Below are 17,305 nucleotides of genomic sequence, written 5' to 3' on the forward strand. Positions count from 1 at the left end.
TCCGACACTCCAGGAAGCCCCCACCTGCCACTCTGTCCCAGTCTCACAGACCTCCTGCAGGCCCTGGAATGCTGTCAGCTGTTCCCTCCTTAGGGCCTGCGCACTTTGCAGCTCCTATGCCAGGAACAGCCTTCCTCTACCTCTCAGCATGGCTTGATCCCAGAGCGAACAACACCTCCTCAGAGAGGCCTTCCCTGGAAAACAGACCTTGCTGCTCTCTACTGCACTGCGTTCCTGGCACCTACCACTGAACTGTATATTCGTTAGTCTTCCCTCCCTGGCTGGTAAACCCCAGGTGAGCAGGAACTGGTTTTTTCATTGCTAAACCCTAGCCTCCCATATCACCAGGTACATAGTACCTAGCAAGAACTCAGCCAATATTGATTGTTGTTGTTCAGTTGCTAAGTTGTATCCAAGTCTTTGTGACCCCATGGACTGCAGCATGCCAGGCTTCCCTGTTATTCACTATCTCCCAGAGTTCGCTCAGATTCATGTCCATTGAGTCGGTGATGCTATCCAACCATCTTATCCTCTGTCACCCCCTTCTTCTCTTGTCCTCAATCTTTCCCAGCACCAGGGTCTTTTCCAATGAGTCAGCTTTTCGCATCAGGTGGCAAAGTATTGAAACTTCAGCATCAGTCTTTCCAATGAATATTCAGAGTTGATTCCCTTTAGGATTGACTGGTTTGATCTCCTTGAAGTCTAAGGGAGTCTCAAGAGTCTTCTCCAGCACTACAGTTTGAAAGCATCAATTCTTCAGCGCTCAGTTTTCTTTATGGTCCAGTTCTCACACCCATACATGACCACTGGAAAAACCATAGCTTTGCCTATACGGACCTTTGTCGGCAAAGTGATGTCTCTGCTTTTTAATACGTTGTCTAAGTTTGTCATAGCTTTTCAGCCACCCTCAAGCAGTTCTGAAACTGTGATGCATGAACCCAAGTTCCATGAACTTGGACAGGAAAAAAATTACACCTATATTTTCACTAGTCTCTAACTGAAATGTAACATTTCCTTCCATTTTAAATGTAGGCAACAATCCAGAGGCCAATTAGCAGCAACTTGGGACTTTATCACCAAGAGAAATCACAGCTAGTTCCTTATCACAGCTGCCCCAGGGATCCTAAGATACTGTTCATGCTTATGACACCTGTGACATCCTGGTAGCTTTGGACCTGCCACTCCATCTTTTAATCTGATGTGTTTAAAAAAGAACACACAGGGCTTCCCTGGTGCCCTGTACTCTTTCAGTAGTAAAGAGTCTACCTGCCAGTGCAGGAGATACAAGTTGGAGCCCTGACCTGGGAAGATCCCACATGCCTCAGAGCAACTAAGCTATTGTGCCACAATTATTGAGCCTGTGCTCGAGAGTCTGGGCGCCGCAACTACTGAAGCCCGCGCACTGTAGAGCCCATGCTCTGCAACGAGAGAAGCCACCGCAATGAGAAGCCTGCGTGCTGCACCTAGAGAGTAGCCCCCGCTTGCCACAGCTAGAGAAAAGCCCGAGCAGCAGTGAAGACCCAGCACAGCCATAAAAAATATTACTAAGTCACAAATATAAGAAATATTATTATCTCAATATTCAATATAATTATTGTCTCTTATAATTCTATTTATGGTTTAAAAAACAGCATTCTTAAAAAAAAAAAAAAAGAATTCTTGAGAAGGGTCTAGAGGCTTCACCAGATGCCAAAAGGGTTCATGACACACATAAAAAAGACACCCTAAAAAGGAGTGTCGTGAAAGAGCTGAGGTAGGGAGTTCCCTGGCAGTCCAGTGGTTAGGACTCTAAACTTCCACTGCAGGGGGCCCAGGTTCAACTCCTTGTTAGGCAACTAAGATCCCACAAGCTGGGGAGCGTGGGTAAAAAAAAAAGAGCTGATGACGTATGACTTTGATCTCTCTCAGCTGACATCCAGCCCATGAGACGCTGAAGGGAGAGCTCAGAAAAGCAGGAGAGCAAGGCTTCCAACAGGAACCTCATGACCTGCATTTCACTGCTGCCTGGTCCTGTCTTGTTCATGAAATCATGAACACACAGCCCTGCAACAGAAAGCAGGAAGCCCTCTTGAAAATCAGTACTCAGAGGGGAGCCCAGCTTTCCCTCTGTCCTCTAGCTGGGCCCCTGTGGCCTCCAGTCCCAAGAGTGAGTTCTGCAGGAGGCCTCTGGTTAAACTTAACACACTCTCATCCAAGATGTGGGCTTTCCCCATGGCTCAGTGGTAAAAAATCCACCTGCAACGCAGGAGCCACAGGTTCAATCCCTGGGTCAGGAAGATTCCCTGGAGGAGGGCATGGCAAACCACTCCAGTATTCTTGCCTAGAGAATCCCATGGAGAGGGAAGCCTGATGGGCTACAGCCCATAGGGTCACACAGAGCTGGACATGACTCAGCACGCACGCACCCAAAATGCTTTTCAAGACTGCAAAAGACCCTCTCTATCCCTATGAATCTGCAACAAGATAAGGGAAGGAAAACAATTTTTTATAAATACCCTCATAGAAAGCAACCCACCTGCAGTCACAGATTAGTTCCAAGAGGTGGACACAGCACAACGTGCTGGTTTAGGAGAGTGTCAGGTTTAAAGTCTGATTCTCACAAACCCAACACACACTCATGAGAGTGGGAGAAGCGAACAGTGTGGACAGAAACACCATCTCCAGGATCCTTTCTGGAGCCTGCCGTGAGGAAGGCGGCAGTCGTGAGAAGCCGAGGAGGCAGCTTCTTGGAGCCTGGGTTTGTGAATCATCACTCTCACGTGGGTTCCCCGAATAACCTCTAATTTGGGAGAGGAGCAGCAGAAGGGCCCCAAATTCACTTCAACTTTGTCCTTCCCCTTTCAGTTGGAGTTCCGTGGGCATTCATGTTGGGTGTCATCTACGACAAGACTCAGGACATCTAGGATGATTCATCTTCATGCTGATCTGCCCGAGATATTTGGGGACTTGGGGGTGGGGTTGAGGGGGACAGGAACTGCCTCAAAGAAAGGACTCCCTTTTTAAAAAAAAAAATAATACTAACACTGACTTTTTTTTTTGGTCACGCCCCACGGCTTGCAGGATCTTAGGTTTCTGACTAGGGATTGAACCCGTGCCCTTGGCAATGAAAGCACCAAGCCTAACTACTGGACCGCCAGGGAATTCCAGGACTCACTTTTGTATCAGATTATTGATCAAAGAGAAACCAAACATGCAGAGAACAAGGAAGGAGTGTCCAAGAGTTCTTGAGATGACAGTGCAATGTAAAAGCTTCTTAGAGGACAGAGATGGGTGGTTGTGCAGAGAATTTCTCAGGAAGGGTGCACTAGAATGGATGGGGGTGCCCCTGGCTGGGGAGGCGGTGGGTAGGTGGAGCTGAGGTTCAGGGGGAACTTGACTCTTCCTTATTATACCTTTGTGTACCCATTTACATTTTGCACTATTGTGTATGCATTATTGCTTAAAAATTTTTGTTTACAGCTTTGCAAGTTAGAGACCTCATAGGAAAGTAGCAGGTGCTTAGTTGACACATATTAAAACACTGCTATTTCAGGAACTAGCATTTATGGAGCGCCTACTGTGGGCCAAGGGCCTCTGGCAATCCCAGTTTTCCAGGTCTTACAGACACGGAGGCTGGGCCAGGAGGGAGCTGAGTGGGAACTCCTCCCAGGAGCCGGGGCTCTAGTCCTGCCTGAGGACCACACCACCTCCCTCCCTGGAGTGAGCAGTTGGAGGCACCAGATGCTTTGGCAGGATCCAGAGAGATGCCATCTGTGAGGGGAACCTATTCTTAGAGAGCAGAGACAGTGGGTGGGGGAGCCAGCCAACCCCCAGCGGCAGTGGGGGGACGTCGGGAGGAATGGGGGGCAGGCAGCCAAGGCTTTTACCTTCAGCTGAGGGGTGGGGCAGGCCAGGTTCAAAGCAGAGTGTCCGTAGTCTTTGGGGCCAAGCTTCCTTTTACATTTGGAAGATACATTGGAAACAGCAGCAGGCATTTATCGAGTGCTTACTTTATATGCTGTCGTATCATTTAATCCTCCACACCACCCTCCAAGGCATGTGCCGTGAGAATGGCTGTTTAACAGATGACAAGACGGAGGCCCTGAATGGTTAAGTCACTTACAAGGAACCAGTGGAGCCAGAACTGAGCCCAGACACTCTGGGTTCCAAAGCTGATAGCCTTAACCACCAAGCTCTGCTGCCCCTCAACTCGCTGCACCGGGGGCAGTTTTAGTTTGGGTTCCCCCAAGAGCAGACCCCAAGATGAGGATGTTGAATGCAAGCAGTTTCTGTGGGAAGTGGTCCCGGGAAGCAGTGGTAGGGGCACGAGGAAGGAGACAAGGGAGGAGGTGTTATCACGTGAGTGACCGCTGTGGGTGGCCGGAGCTCAGGCTTGCCGGGTGCTCTGGAGCCAGCGTGGAGCAGGCACCTGGGAGTTATCCCACCCAGGGGCAATCGGAGTGCAGGAGTGGGGGTCTCCACCCGTCCCTGGTTGATAGCTGCTCCCAGGATGTATTCATCTCCAGCACTGCAGGTCTGCGGCAGGCTGACAGAGCAGGTGCCGAGAGCAAGGGAAGAGCCCTCAGGCAGAAAGACTCAGGGTGGCAGGAGGATGGCTGGTGTGCACTGAAGTGGTAAGTTAGACAGGATATGGGTGGGGCACTCCAGCATCTGCTTTAAAACCCACTTGCTGTTCGCTACCCTCTCCCCTCCCCACAACCTCAGGGCCTCATTCAGCCTCCACAGAGTGAACTAAGGGAACTTCAAGACTACCTTCTCTAAACTGGCAGTACAACATCGTGCCTGAGAATACACCGTTTAGACTCAGACCCAGTCCCACCTTCATGACCTAACAGTTCTGTGACATAGCTTCCTCATTCATCACATGGACTACTGGCTGGACCCTGTCATTCCCTACCACCTTGTTACTCAAGCTCAGAACAGCAGCAGCCATCACCCAGGAGCCGTGAGAAACCCAGAATCTCAGGCCCCACCCCAAACCCACTGAATCAGAATCTGCATTTTAATAAGATCTCCAGTGACTCATGTGGATATTTCTACTAGTAATTTTAAAAATATAAAAAGAAATTTAAGTATGCCTACTCCAATGTGTTTGATTTGTTCAGCTTGGTGGTTTAAAAAAAAAAAATCAGTTCTGGCACACACACAAGTCTCCAGTTCACCAGGTCCCTGTCCCTCCCGACTGCATAGCACCCAGAACATCATCATTTATGCCTCTTCCCAGGCCCCTATAGGCATTTGAGTGTGCACCCCAATAACTAGCTAATTTTGCATAGCATAGTTTAGGTTTCTAAATTTAAGGCACTGAAAAAAAAAAAAAGAGCTTTGAAATAGCATAGATCTGGTTTGGCTGTCACACGAGTTGTATTGCCTTTGGCAAGTTACTTCTCCGATCCTCAGTTTCCACATCTGTAAAATGGAGATCAAAATATGTACCTGCAAGGTCATTGTATGGGTTAAAAATAATAATGTGCAAAGCACCCAGGAAGGAGGAAGGAGGAGTTCACCAGGTGGATGTCATTAGTAGCTGAAGCAGCCGTCATAGTTACACAAGTCCAATGTAGACACCAGGTATTACTATGATTATCCTCATTTTAGTAGAAACTGAGCCTCTGAGAAGAACCTTCCCCAAGGTTACACAGCAGTCCAGTGGGGACTCAAACCCAGGTCCTCCAGCTCTGTATCTGCACTGTCCACTAGAATTTTCTGCGAGGATAGAACGTTCTAATCTGTGCTGTCCAATACAGCAGCCACTAGCCACATGTGGCTGCTGAGCACTTGAAATGTGACTGGTCCAAATTGAAAAATGCTGAAAGTGTAAAACACACACCTGATTCTGATGACTTAGTATAAGAAAAATAGAATGTAAAATATCTTATTAATTTTTATATTTAATACACATTAAAATGATAACATTTGAGAAATACTGGGTTCAAAGATATAATTAAGGTTAATCTCTGCTTCTTTCTCTCCCCACATTTTTTTTTTTTTTTTTTGGCCATACCTCGTGGCATGTGGGATCTTAGCTTCCCAACCAGGGATAGAACCCATGCCCTTGGCAGTGACAGCGGAGTCCTAACCACTGGACCACCAGGAATTCCCTCCACTTTTTAAAAACTGTGGCTGCTAAAAAAAGCTCAGTCACATATGTCTCACACTGTGTTTCTGTTGGACAGTGGAAACACTGGAGCTTCTACAATAGAACACCCAAGGCAAGGAACTGAGTATTGTCTAAAAATGCATTTTTGCAACCCACTGCCCATCAGCCAGAAGCCCTCTTTTACAGAAGAATGGTCAGAGAACATACCCACCAGAAAGAGACTTCAGTGCCCTCGTCTGGGCTCGATGATCCCTGAGGCCCAGGGTGGGGTGTGACCTTCCCTGGTCTCTCAAGAGTCAGCAGCCATCACCGTGCCCAAGGCTCCTCAGCCTGATTCGATGGCTCGTTTCACTATTCAAGAGTACCTAATGAGAACTGATAATCAGTGCTTCCATTTTGCCAAATGGAGCCCTGGGCTAACAAAAGTTAGTCTGAGACCCCAGATCTTGAAGAAGTAGGAGCCTCTGGGATGGTTAGCAGGTGGAGCCAATCTCAAACCGCGGCTGGATACCTCCGTCACCCGACTGGGGTGCAGGAGCCTTCCTGAGCACCTGGGGGCCCTGTTACTTGGAGGGTTGGCTCTTGTTGTAGATAAAGAAGTCCGAGAGGTCGTGCCACACGTTGCTGTCCTCGTACAGGTAGGTCATGGACGACTGCAGCGAGGGCTGCAGGGTTGGCCGGTGGTACTCGAAGAGCCACAGCACCAGCCCCCACACCAGCCCTGAGAACCATGGAAACGGGTCCAACCTGGGTTCAGGGATGAAGCCCTTCTCCACGCCCAGGCGGCACAGGGCAAATAGGACGCGGGATAGCAGGTACATGCTGATCTGTGGGAGGGAAGGATGGGGTTAGAAGTGGGCCCAGCCACTGGGAACCTTCCACCCACCCCACCCCACCCCACCCCATCCCTTCCCCTTTTCCCCCCATTCTCCTCCCCGACCCCGCCCCACCCTGGAGTGCTGCCTGTGCACTGGATCAGGGTTTTGCAGAGTATGAGCAAGGTGATTTGAAGTGGTTTGCAGCAGGCATTTGAACATTACTGTTTATGTCTTTTTTTGTTAGCAGTATTGCATGGCAAAAAGGATCTTATTTCTTCAACCAGGGATTCAAACTATATCCCCTGCAATGAAAGCACCCAGTTTAAACCTCTGGACTGCCAGGGAAGTCCCACTATTTATGTCTTTTATTATTCTTTTTAATTAAAAATTTTGAACAATGAATATATTTACATGGCTCAAAACTAAAAGGTAGCTTAATGACAAAAAACACAGCCCACAAATGAAAAAAAATTAATAAACTGGATTTCAACAAAATGCAAAATTTTTCAGTTGTGAAAGTCCATGTGAAGAGGTTGAAAAGAAAAGCTACAGACTGAGAGAAAATATTTACAAATACATATCTGACAAAGACTCATGTCTGGAAAATATTTTTAGAAACTCTCAAAACACAACAGTGAAAAAAAAAAGACAATCCAGTTAGAAAATAGGCAAAAGACACAAACAGATATTTCACTGAAGAGGTTAACACAAAAAGAAAATAGACACATGTAAAAAGGTTCAGCTTCATTAGCCATTAGGGAAATGCAAATTAAAACCACAATGAGAGGGACTTCCTGGCAGCCAGTGGTTAAGACTCTAATCATCCCATGCAGGGGGCCCAGGTTCCATCCCTGGTTGGGAAATTAGATCCTGCATGGCACAGCTAAGACCTGGAACAGTAAAATAAATAAATAACTTTTTAAAAACCACAATAAGCACTACACACCTATCAAAATTTCAAAAATCTGAAATGTAACAAACCACATGCCAGCTTGAAGGTGAAGCAACTGGATCACACATATATTCCTGATAGGAATGTAAGATAGGACAATCACTCTGGAAAATACTTCGTCAGTCTCCTCTAAAACTAAATATATATGTACCGTGTGTATGTGCTCAGACCCTGAGTCGTGTCTGACCCTTTACAACCCTTTGGACTGTAGCCCACCAGGCTCCTCTGTCCATGAGATTCTCCAGGCAAGAATACTAGAGTGGGTAGCCATTTCCTCCTCCAGGGGATCTTCCCAACCCAGGGATCAAACCCATGTCTCCTACATTGCAGGCAGATGCTTTATCTCTGAGACATCCGTAAAACCCTTTATGTATCATATGACCCAGGAATTGCACTCCAGGTATTTATCACAGAAGTGAAAACTTAAGTTCACCAAATACATATACAAGAAGGTTCTGAGCAGCTGCATGCCTAATAGCCAAGAGCTAGAAACAACCCAGATGTCCTTCCATAGGTACATCCATACCATGGAACACTACTCAGCAGTGAAAAGGAATGAACAGCTGATACAATAACTTGAAAGAATTGCCAGGAAATTATGCTGAGTGAAAAAAGCCAACCCTCAAAGATTACATACTATAATGACTCCATTTACATAATATTTTTTTTAATTGAAGTATAGTTATTTACAATGTTGTGCTTCAGGTGCATAGCAAAGTGATTAAGCTATACACACACATATATGTACGTATATTCTTTTTCAGATTATAAAAATTTTATATTATAAAGTATAAAATATTGAATATACTTCCCTTACTAATTATTGTTTATCTATTTTATATATAGTAGTATGTGTTAATTCCAAACTCCTAATTTATGCCTCCCACTTTGGTAACCATAAGTTTGTTTTCTATGTCTGTGAGTCTATTTCTGTTTCATAAATAAGTTCATTTGTATCATCTTTTCTAGATTCCACATGTAAGTGATATATTTGCCTTTTTCTGTCCGATTTCACTTAGTATGATAATTTCTAGGTTCGTCCATGTTGCTGCAAATGGCATTATTTCATTCTTTTTTATGGTTGAATAATATTCCTCTGTGTGTGTGTGTGTGTGTGTGTGTGTGTGTGTGTGTGTGTGTGTACACTACATCATCTTTATCTGTTCATCTGTCGATGGTTGCTTCCATGCTTGTAAATAGTGCTGCCATGAACACTGGGGTATATGTCTTTTTGAATTAAGAGTTTTTGTCTTTTCCATATATATGCCTAGGACTGGGATTGCTGGATTGTATGATGACTCTAGTTTTAGTTTTTTAAGGAATCTCGATACTGCTCTCCACAGTGACTGCACCAATTTATATTCCCACCAACAGTACATGAGTATTCCGTTTTCTCCACACCCTCTCCAGCATTTATTATTTGTAGACTTTTTGATGATGGCCATTCTGACTGGTGTGAGGTGACATTTCACTATAGTTCTGATTTCCATTTCTCTAACAATTAGTGAAACTGACCATCTTTTCATGTTCCTTTTCCTGTGCCTGTTGGCCATCTGTATGTCCATCATGTAACATTTTTGAATGGAGATCAGAGCAGCTGTTGCCAGGGGTCAGGGAAAGGAGGGAAGGGGGAAGGAAATGGGTGTATCCAGGATTCCTAGAATTTGGAATTTCATAGACAAGTGAAATTTCTATCAAAAAAAAAAAAAAACTGGGGAAACTTTCCCAAAATACAAAATGCTCATATCCACAGACTCTTCCACTCCACGTCTAGGAACTTACAAACAGACCGACACAAGTGCAGGAAGGTGTCTCAACAAAGATGTAGACTACAGTGGATGTGTGAGGTCAAACGCTGAAGAGCCCCTAAACGTCCATCCAGAGGACACTGTGAAATCAAGGCTGGTCCATGCCATCAGCAGAGAGCTCTGCTCACGTTATAAAGGATGAGGCACTGACAAGAGAGGCCCCTAAGATACACGGTTACATGAAAAAAAAGAAAAACGTACTATGATCTCGTTGGTGGAAAACTGCTGCTATGACCACTGATACAAGCACAGACAAGTTCTGAAAGGCTATACAAAACAGTTAAAATGACCATCTATATACATGTACACCTGATTCACTTTGCTGCATTGCAGAAACTAACACAACACTGTAAATCGACTATTCTCCAATTGTATGTATGTGTGTGTGTGTGCTCAGTCATGTCCAACTCTTTTCGACCCTATGGACTGTAGCCCTCCAGGCTCCTCCGTCCATGGGGTATTCAGGCAAGAATACTGGAGTGGGTTGCCATGCCATCCTCCTCCATGGGACCTTCCTGACCCAGGGATCAAACCCACATCTCCTGCATCTTCCTGAATTGGCAGGCAGATTCTTTACCACTGAGCCACCTGGGAAGCCCAATACTGCAATAAAAATTATTAAAAAAAAAAAAAAAAGTGTTTCTGGGCAGTGGCTGGACAGTTAGAGGGGGAGAGAGACTCTTTTTCAATTTATTTTCTAATTGCATCATGTATCCTAAGCATCCAGAAGTGTGCCAGGCACACAATGAGTGCTTAGTTTGCATTACTTAAAATGTGAAAATAAAACAATTATTTTTATAATTTAAGACTATTTAAGAAATTTGAGGGAGGCAAATTAGAAAGACTGCCAACTTTTCATATAGCTCAAGAAGGATGCTAAAACAGCAGCAGCAGCAACAGTTAGCATTTTATCATTATCTCATTAAAAAATGGAATTTTTAACCAAGAAAAAGGGCAAGTTGCAGAATAAGAGATAATTCTTCAAATGTAGTAAGTTTCGTTTTATGAAAATCTTACTCATTTTTTTTTTCTCATTTCACTGCAGAGTAGTGTTTGGGGGCATGTTTTGTTTTATATTTTTAAATCTTTGCCCCAGAGAGCTGCATGGTACTCCAGCAAGGTACCTGGTTAACAGAGGGGGAAGTTGAGGGGGAAGTGACCTTCCCAAGGTCACACAGGGATTGGTGAACTACAGACCCTCAGATATGGCAGGGAGCCATGAGCTCGTCGTCTTTGACTCCCATCCCCAACTCTATACCTGAATCCTGCCCCATCCCTCAGCCCTCTCCCTGGCCCCCGTTCTGGGAAGACCTTTACCTGGCTGTTGATGTTATTGTTGTTTCCAAACACTAGCAAGCCCCCGATGAAGGCAGACACGAATGAGTGTGCCTGGTAGGTCTTGCCCTGGACGTGGGACTGCAGGGCACAGAGTCCCTTGTAGAGGAACACAAACCTGGCCAGGTTCCAGGAGTGGGTGTACGTGGCCTGCAGGATGGCACGCAGCTTCTCCCGGAGGCTGCACAGACACAAGAAGCCACCGTGAGTGCAGGCCCAGCCGCTCCGGGGCATCCACCCACCTGGCATGCAAAACCGGCCCAGGCAAGGAGCCCACGGGCCCACGCTCATTCAACCCCGGGCCTCTGCCCTCCATGCCCTTAAGGGCTGCTCCCTCCCTGGATACAGGCTTTGACTTCACGCCATCTCCTTGAAGAGGTCTTCCCTGACTACCCCGCCACCTTTTTCAAGAGGTCTTCCCTGACTACTCCACGTATAAGAATGCCCACTGTATTCTGTTCCCTTATCCAACTTTTCTTTTCCTTCAGAGCTCATATCACCACCTGACATTTACATACTTGTTTATTACCTCCCCCCACTCCCACCTCATCCCAGTGGAAGCTCCCAGAGAGTGGTGTCTATACCTCACTCACTCATCCTCAGTGCGCAGAGCAAGGCCTGGCACATAGCGGATGCTTAATACATTTGTTTCTGGAGTGAACATGTGAAGGAATGAATGAGTGAATGAGTGACTACATACTATGTGCTGGATCTGAGGATGTGAGTCTGAGAAAAAGTAGATCTGCTTGCTGCCCTCACAAGGTTTATGATCTAGTGGGAGAGGGAATTACGAAATGAATACTCATAAAACAAAGGTCAAACTTTGCCCTGATAAGCAATGATGCCAGGACGTGAAGGAAGAGGTCAAGAGGGGAGAGGAGTTGTACTGGGATCAACACGAGCAGAGGTCCCGAGGAGGGACAGAGAGTGGGGAGTAAAGGAACAAAGACAGGTCATTAAGCCCTGAGCAGAAAATGTGTGAGGCAAAGGCTGTGAGGGAGAGGTGGGACCATGGTAAGATGCGTCTTTAAAAAAAAAAATTATTTATTTTTGGCTGGACTGGGTCTTTGTTGCTGCTCGAGGGCTTTCTCTAGTTGCAGAGAGCCAGGGCTGCTCTCTAGTTGCAGTGGCTTCTCTTGGGGAGCATGTGCTCTAGGTGTGTGGGCTCAGTAGTTCCTGCACACGGGCTTAGTTGCTCCAAGGCATGTGGAGTCTTCCCAGAGCAGGGACTGAACCCATTGGCAGGCAAATTCTTTTCAAACACCAGGCTGCCAGGGAAGTCCTACGCTTTGTCTTTATCTTGAGAGAAGTGAACCTTTAGTAAGGCACATGGTTTGACTTATCTTTTCACAATCGCTAGGGGGCAGTGAGGAGAGCCAAGGAGAGGAACCAGGAGACCAATTCAGGCCCAGCAACCACATGTGCCCTCGAGGCCTGAGGAGGGCCTTGAAGTGTGTCAGCTGGGGCCTGGGAAGTCTGCCAGGCAAGGGGGGACAGCTAGGAGTCAGCGAGCTCTCATCCCACAGGGACACGGGCCTACCACTGCCAGTTCTAAGGCAAGCTGCATTTCCTACTTTCCAAGTGTAGGCACTAATACTGCCTTGAAAATGTTTCTAGAATCTGAACACTTCTCACCTCTATGCCACCATCAAGGTCTGGGCCACCAGAGTTGCTCAGCTGGATTATTGCCACTGCCTCCTACTTTACACCTATTTCTGCCCTTGACCCCTAGCAGCAAACACTTCACTTTCTCACTATTAAATTTAAGTCAAATAGTGGCATGTCCACAAACAGATTCTTACGACAATTTCCTATTCCATTTAGAGGAAATGCCACAGGGGTAGGAGGAAGGTTCAAGAGGGAGGGGAGACAGATATATATACACACACACATACACATACATATATATATATACACACACACAAATATATAGTATATGCTCAATAAATCTAAGTATATATACATACATACATATACTTATGGCTAATTAGCATTGTTGTGTGGCAGAAACCACCAGAACATTGTAAAGCAATTATCTTCCAATTAAAAATTTAGAAAATTAAACAAAAAGAAGAGGAAAAGGCAAACTCTTCTCTTTGACCTAATGCTGAACAGGATGGGCCCCGGTTCAGTTCAGTTCAGTCACTCAGTTGTGTCCGACTCTCTGCGACCCCATGAATCGCAGCACACCAGGCCTCCCTGTCCATCACCAACTCCCAGAGTTCATTGAGACTCATGTCCATCGAGTCAGTGATGCCATCCAGCAATCTCATCCTCTGTCATCCCCTTCTCCTCTTGCCCCCAATCCCTCCCAGCATCAGAGTCTTTTCCAATGAGTCAACTCTTCGCATGAGGTGGCTAAAGTACTGGAGTTTCAGCTTTAGCATCATTCCTTCCAAAGAAATCCCAGGGCTGATCTCCTTCAAAATGGACTGGTTGGATCTCCTTGCAGTCCAAGGGACTCTCAAGAGTCTTCTCCAACACCACAGTTCAAAAGCATCAATTCTCCGGCACTCAGCCTTCTTCACAGTCCAACTCTCACATCCATACATGACCACAGGAAAAACCATAGCCTTGACTAGACAGACCTTTGTTGGCAAAGTAATGTCTCTGCTTTTGAATATGCTATCTAGCTTGGTCATAACCTTCCTTCCAAGGAGTAAGTGTATTTTCATTTCATGGCTGCAGTCACCATCTGCAGTGATTTTGGAGCCCAAAAAATAAAGTCTGACACTGTTTCCACTATTTCCCCATCTATTTGCCATGAAGTGATGGGACCAGATGCCATGATCTTCATTTTCTGAATGTTGAGCTTTAAGCCAACTTTTTCACTCTCCACTTTCACTTTCATCAAGAGGCTTTTTAGTTCCTCTTCACTTTCTGCCATAAGGGTGGTGTCATCTGCATATCTGAGGTTATTGATATTTCTCCCGGCAATCTTGAGTCCAGCTTGTGTTTCTTCCAGTCCAGCGTTTCTGATGATGTACTCTGCATAGAAGTTAAATAAGCAGGATGACAATATACAGCTTCTTTTCCTATTTGGAACCAGTCTGTTGGTCCATGGCCAGTTCTAACTGTTGCTTCCTGACCTGCATACAAATTTCTCAAGAGGCAGATCAGGTGGTCTGGGATTCCCATCTCTTTCAGAATTTTCCACAGTTTATTGTGATCCACACAGTCAAAGGCTTTGGCATAGTCAATAAAGCAGAAATAGATGCTTTTCTGGAACTCTCTTGCTTTTTTCATGATCCAGCGGATGTTGGCAATTTGATCTCTGGTTCCTCTGCCTTTTCTAAAACCAGCTTGAACATCAGGAAGTTCACGGTTCACATATTGCTGAAGCCTGGCTTGGAGAATTTTGAGCATTACTTTACTAGCGTGTGAGACGAGTGCAATTGTGCGGTAGTTTGAGCATTCTTTGGCATTGCCTTTCTTTGGGATTGGAATGAAAACTGACCTTTTCCAGTCCTGTGGCCACTGCTGAGTTTTCCAAATTTGCTGGCATATTGAGTGCAGCACTTTCACAGCATCATCTTTCAGGATTTGAAAGAGCTCAACTGGAATTCAATCACCTCCACCAGCTTTGTTCGTAGTGATGCTTTCTAAGGCCCACTTGACTTCACATTCCAGGATGTCTGGCTCTAGGTCAGTGATCACACCATCGTGATTATCTGGGTCGTGAAGATCTTTTTTGTACAGTTCTTCTGTGTATTGTTGCCATCTCTTCTTAATATCTTCTGCTTCTGTTAGGTCCATACCATTTCTGTCCTTTATCAAGCCCATCTTTGCATGAAATGTTCCCTTGGTATCTCTAATTTTCTTGAAGAGATCCCTAGTCTTTCCCATTCTGTTGTTTTCCTCTATTTCTTTGCATTGATCGCTGAAGAACGCTTTCTTATCTCTTCTTTCTATTCTTTGGAACTCTGCATTCAGATGCTTATATCTTTCCTTTTCTCCTTAGCTTTTTGCTTCTCTTCTTTTTACAGCTATTTGTAAGGCCTCCTCAGACAGCCATTTTGCTTTTCTGCATTTCTTTTCCATGGGATGGTCTTGATCCCTGTCTCCTGTACAATGTCACGAACCTCCATCCATAGTTCATCAGGCACTCTGTCTATCAGATCTAGTCCCTTAAATCTATTTCTCACTTCCACTGTATAATCATAAGGGATTTGATTTAGGTCATACCTGAATGGTCTAGTGGTTTTCCCTGCTTTCTTCAATTTAAGTCTGAATTTGGCAATAAGGAGTTCATAGTCTGAGCCACAGTCAGCTCCTGGTCTTGTTTTTGCTGACTGTATAGAGCTTCTCCATCTTTGGCTGCAAAGAATATAATCAATCTGATTTCGGTGTTGACCATCTGGTGATGTCCATGTGCAGAGTCTTCTCTTGTGTTGTTGGAAGAGGGTGTTTGCTATGACCAGTGCATTCTCTTGGCAAAACTCTATTAGTCTTTGCCCTGCTTCATTCCGTATTCCAAGGCCAAATTTGCCTGTTATTCCAGGTGTTTCTTGACTTCCTACTTTTGCATTCCAGTCCCCTATAATGAAAAGGACATCTTTTTTGGGTGTTAGTTCTAAAAGGTCTTGTAGGTCTTTGTAGAACCGTTCAACTTCAGCTTCTTCAGCGTTACTGGCTGGGGCATAGACTTGGATTACTGTGATATTGAATGGTTTGCCTTGGAAACGAACAGAGATCATTCTGTCGTTTTTGAGATTGCATCCAAGTACTGCATTTCGGACTCTTTTGTTGACCATGATGGCTACTCCATTTCTTCTGAGGGATTCCTGCCCGCAGTAGTAGATATAATGGTCATCTGAGTTAAATTCACCCATTCCAGTCCATTTTAGTTCACTGGTTCCTAGAATGTCGACATTCACTCTTGCCATCTCTTGTTTGACCACTTCCAACCGGTTACCCCCACAATATTCCTCTCTTTGTTCTCTCCCCTGCAATCCCTCTGCTCCAGCCTCCTCAAACTCACCAGGTATGATCAGCCCTCAGGGCCTTTGCACAGGCTGTTCTGTTGGTATGAAACACTCCTTCCCTTGTTACCCACGTGGCCAACTCTTCCAGCTCCTTCAAGTCTCTACTTAAAATGTCACTTTCTCAATGAGCCCTTCCCTATTTAGCTCTGCAGCCTGCCCTTCCCCCAGCACTCTGGATCCCCTTTCCCTGCTCTACATTTTCTTTCCTACAGCCCATATAATATTCTAACATACCACATACTTTTTAAATTTATTATGTTTATTTTCTGCTACGCCTTTCTGCTAAACTGTCAGCTGTACGAGGGAAGGGATCATTCTCTGTTTTATTCACTGCTGTATCCCCAGCACCTAAAGACAGTGTCTGGCACATATTAGATGCTCAATAAATATTTACTGAAGGAATGAATGAGTTTAATTGAAAAAAAATAATTTGGAGGACAAAAACTAAAACAAAAATAAATTTAAAAAAGAAAAATACATAAAGAAAGCAATCTTCACGACCTGGATTTGAGCAGCAGGCAGTCCATGTGTGATTCTTATAAACTCCAGGTGAAGTTAGATACATTAAAAACTAAAACACAAGTTGGTTTTTGAGAAGCTCCTTGAGGGAAGGTATGGAAGATCAGAGAAAGGCCAAGAAGTTTGAACAAGGAAAGAAAGTAGGTCATGGTGAGTTTTCCTGAGAAAGTGATCCTCAGAGAACTGGTATGGGTTGCTAGGAAGGCATAAAGATGGGGTAGAAGAGGAAAGGGGATTCCTGGTGTGTGTGTGGTGGGTACTCATGAGAAATGTAAAGAGGTGGAACCACCTGTTGCACATGAATGAATGGCAGCGAGTCTTGGTGCCAAGGGCTCCCCATGCTGGGGGTTGGAGAGAGGGGGGAATGTCCCTGAGGTCAGACTGCAGGGGGCCTTGAATGCCACACCTGGAAGCTGGCTTCTCTGGAGAACATCAAGGAGCCAGGAGCTGGCGAATTTTCAAGATGGGATAGTAGAATCAGACTTGTGCTCTAGGAGATGGTGGTGTGGGCAGGTTGGACCCAACCTGGAGGCTACTGGGCAAGTCCTGGCACGATCTTGCCCAGTTTGAAGGGTGTGCAGAGGGGACAGGTACCTGCCACTCCGGAAAAGAAAGGTCATGACCAGCGCGTGAGGGGCCCGGATTTTGGCTCCATAGCTGTAGAAACAAAAGAAAATGGTTAAGGCACCACTGCACCACTGTTTCTTTCTGAGCTCTCTCTTTGACTCCCTGTGCCCCCTCCTCCCCTTCCCTAATCCTAATATCATTTTGGGAGGGAAACTAACGCT

General features: G+C 45.5%; 1 protein-coding gene across 3 annotated transcripts in view; it reads right to left on the reverse strand.

The window, feature by feature from the left end:
• The window catches only part of PXMP4 (peroxisomal membrane protein 4), a 34,611-nt gene that overhangs the window by 11,698 nt on the left and 5,608 nt on the right, over positions 1–17,305 (reverse strand). Inside the window, exons 2-4 of one of the 3 annotated variants that reach the window (XR_009740466.1) lie at positions 17,112–17,174; positions 10,996–11,194; positions 6,312–6,927 (exon numbers count right to left, since the gene is read on the reverse strand). Coding sequence is in view for 2 of the 3 variants with exons in the window: in XM_061437304.1 (XP_061293288.1) it covers positions 6,664–6,927; positions 10,996–11,194; positions 17,112–17,174 (526 nt within the window). In the remaining variant the exon portion in view is untranslated. Of the gene's footprint in view, positions 1–5,873; positions 6,928–10,995; positions 11,195–17,111; positions 17,175–17,305 lie in introns of those variants that run through there. The other 2 variants (XM_061437304.1, XM_061437305.1) reach the window with 2 other exon arrangements.

Source organism: Bos javanicus, chromosome 13 (assembly GCF_032452875.1).
Source record: "Bos javanicus breed banteng chromosome 13, ARS-OSU_banteng_1.0, whole genome shotgun sequence".
Classification (NCBI taxonomy): Eukaryota; Metazoa; Chordata; class Mammalia; order Artiodactyla; family Bovidae; genus Bos; species Bos javanicus.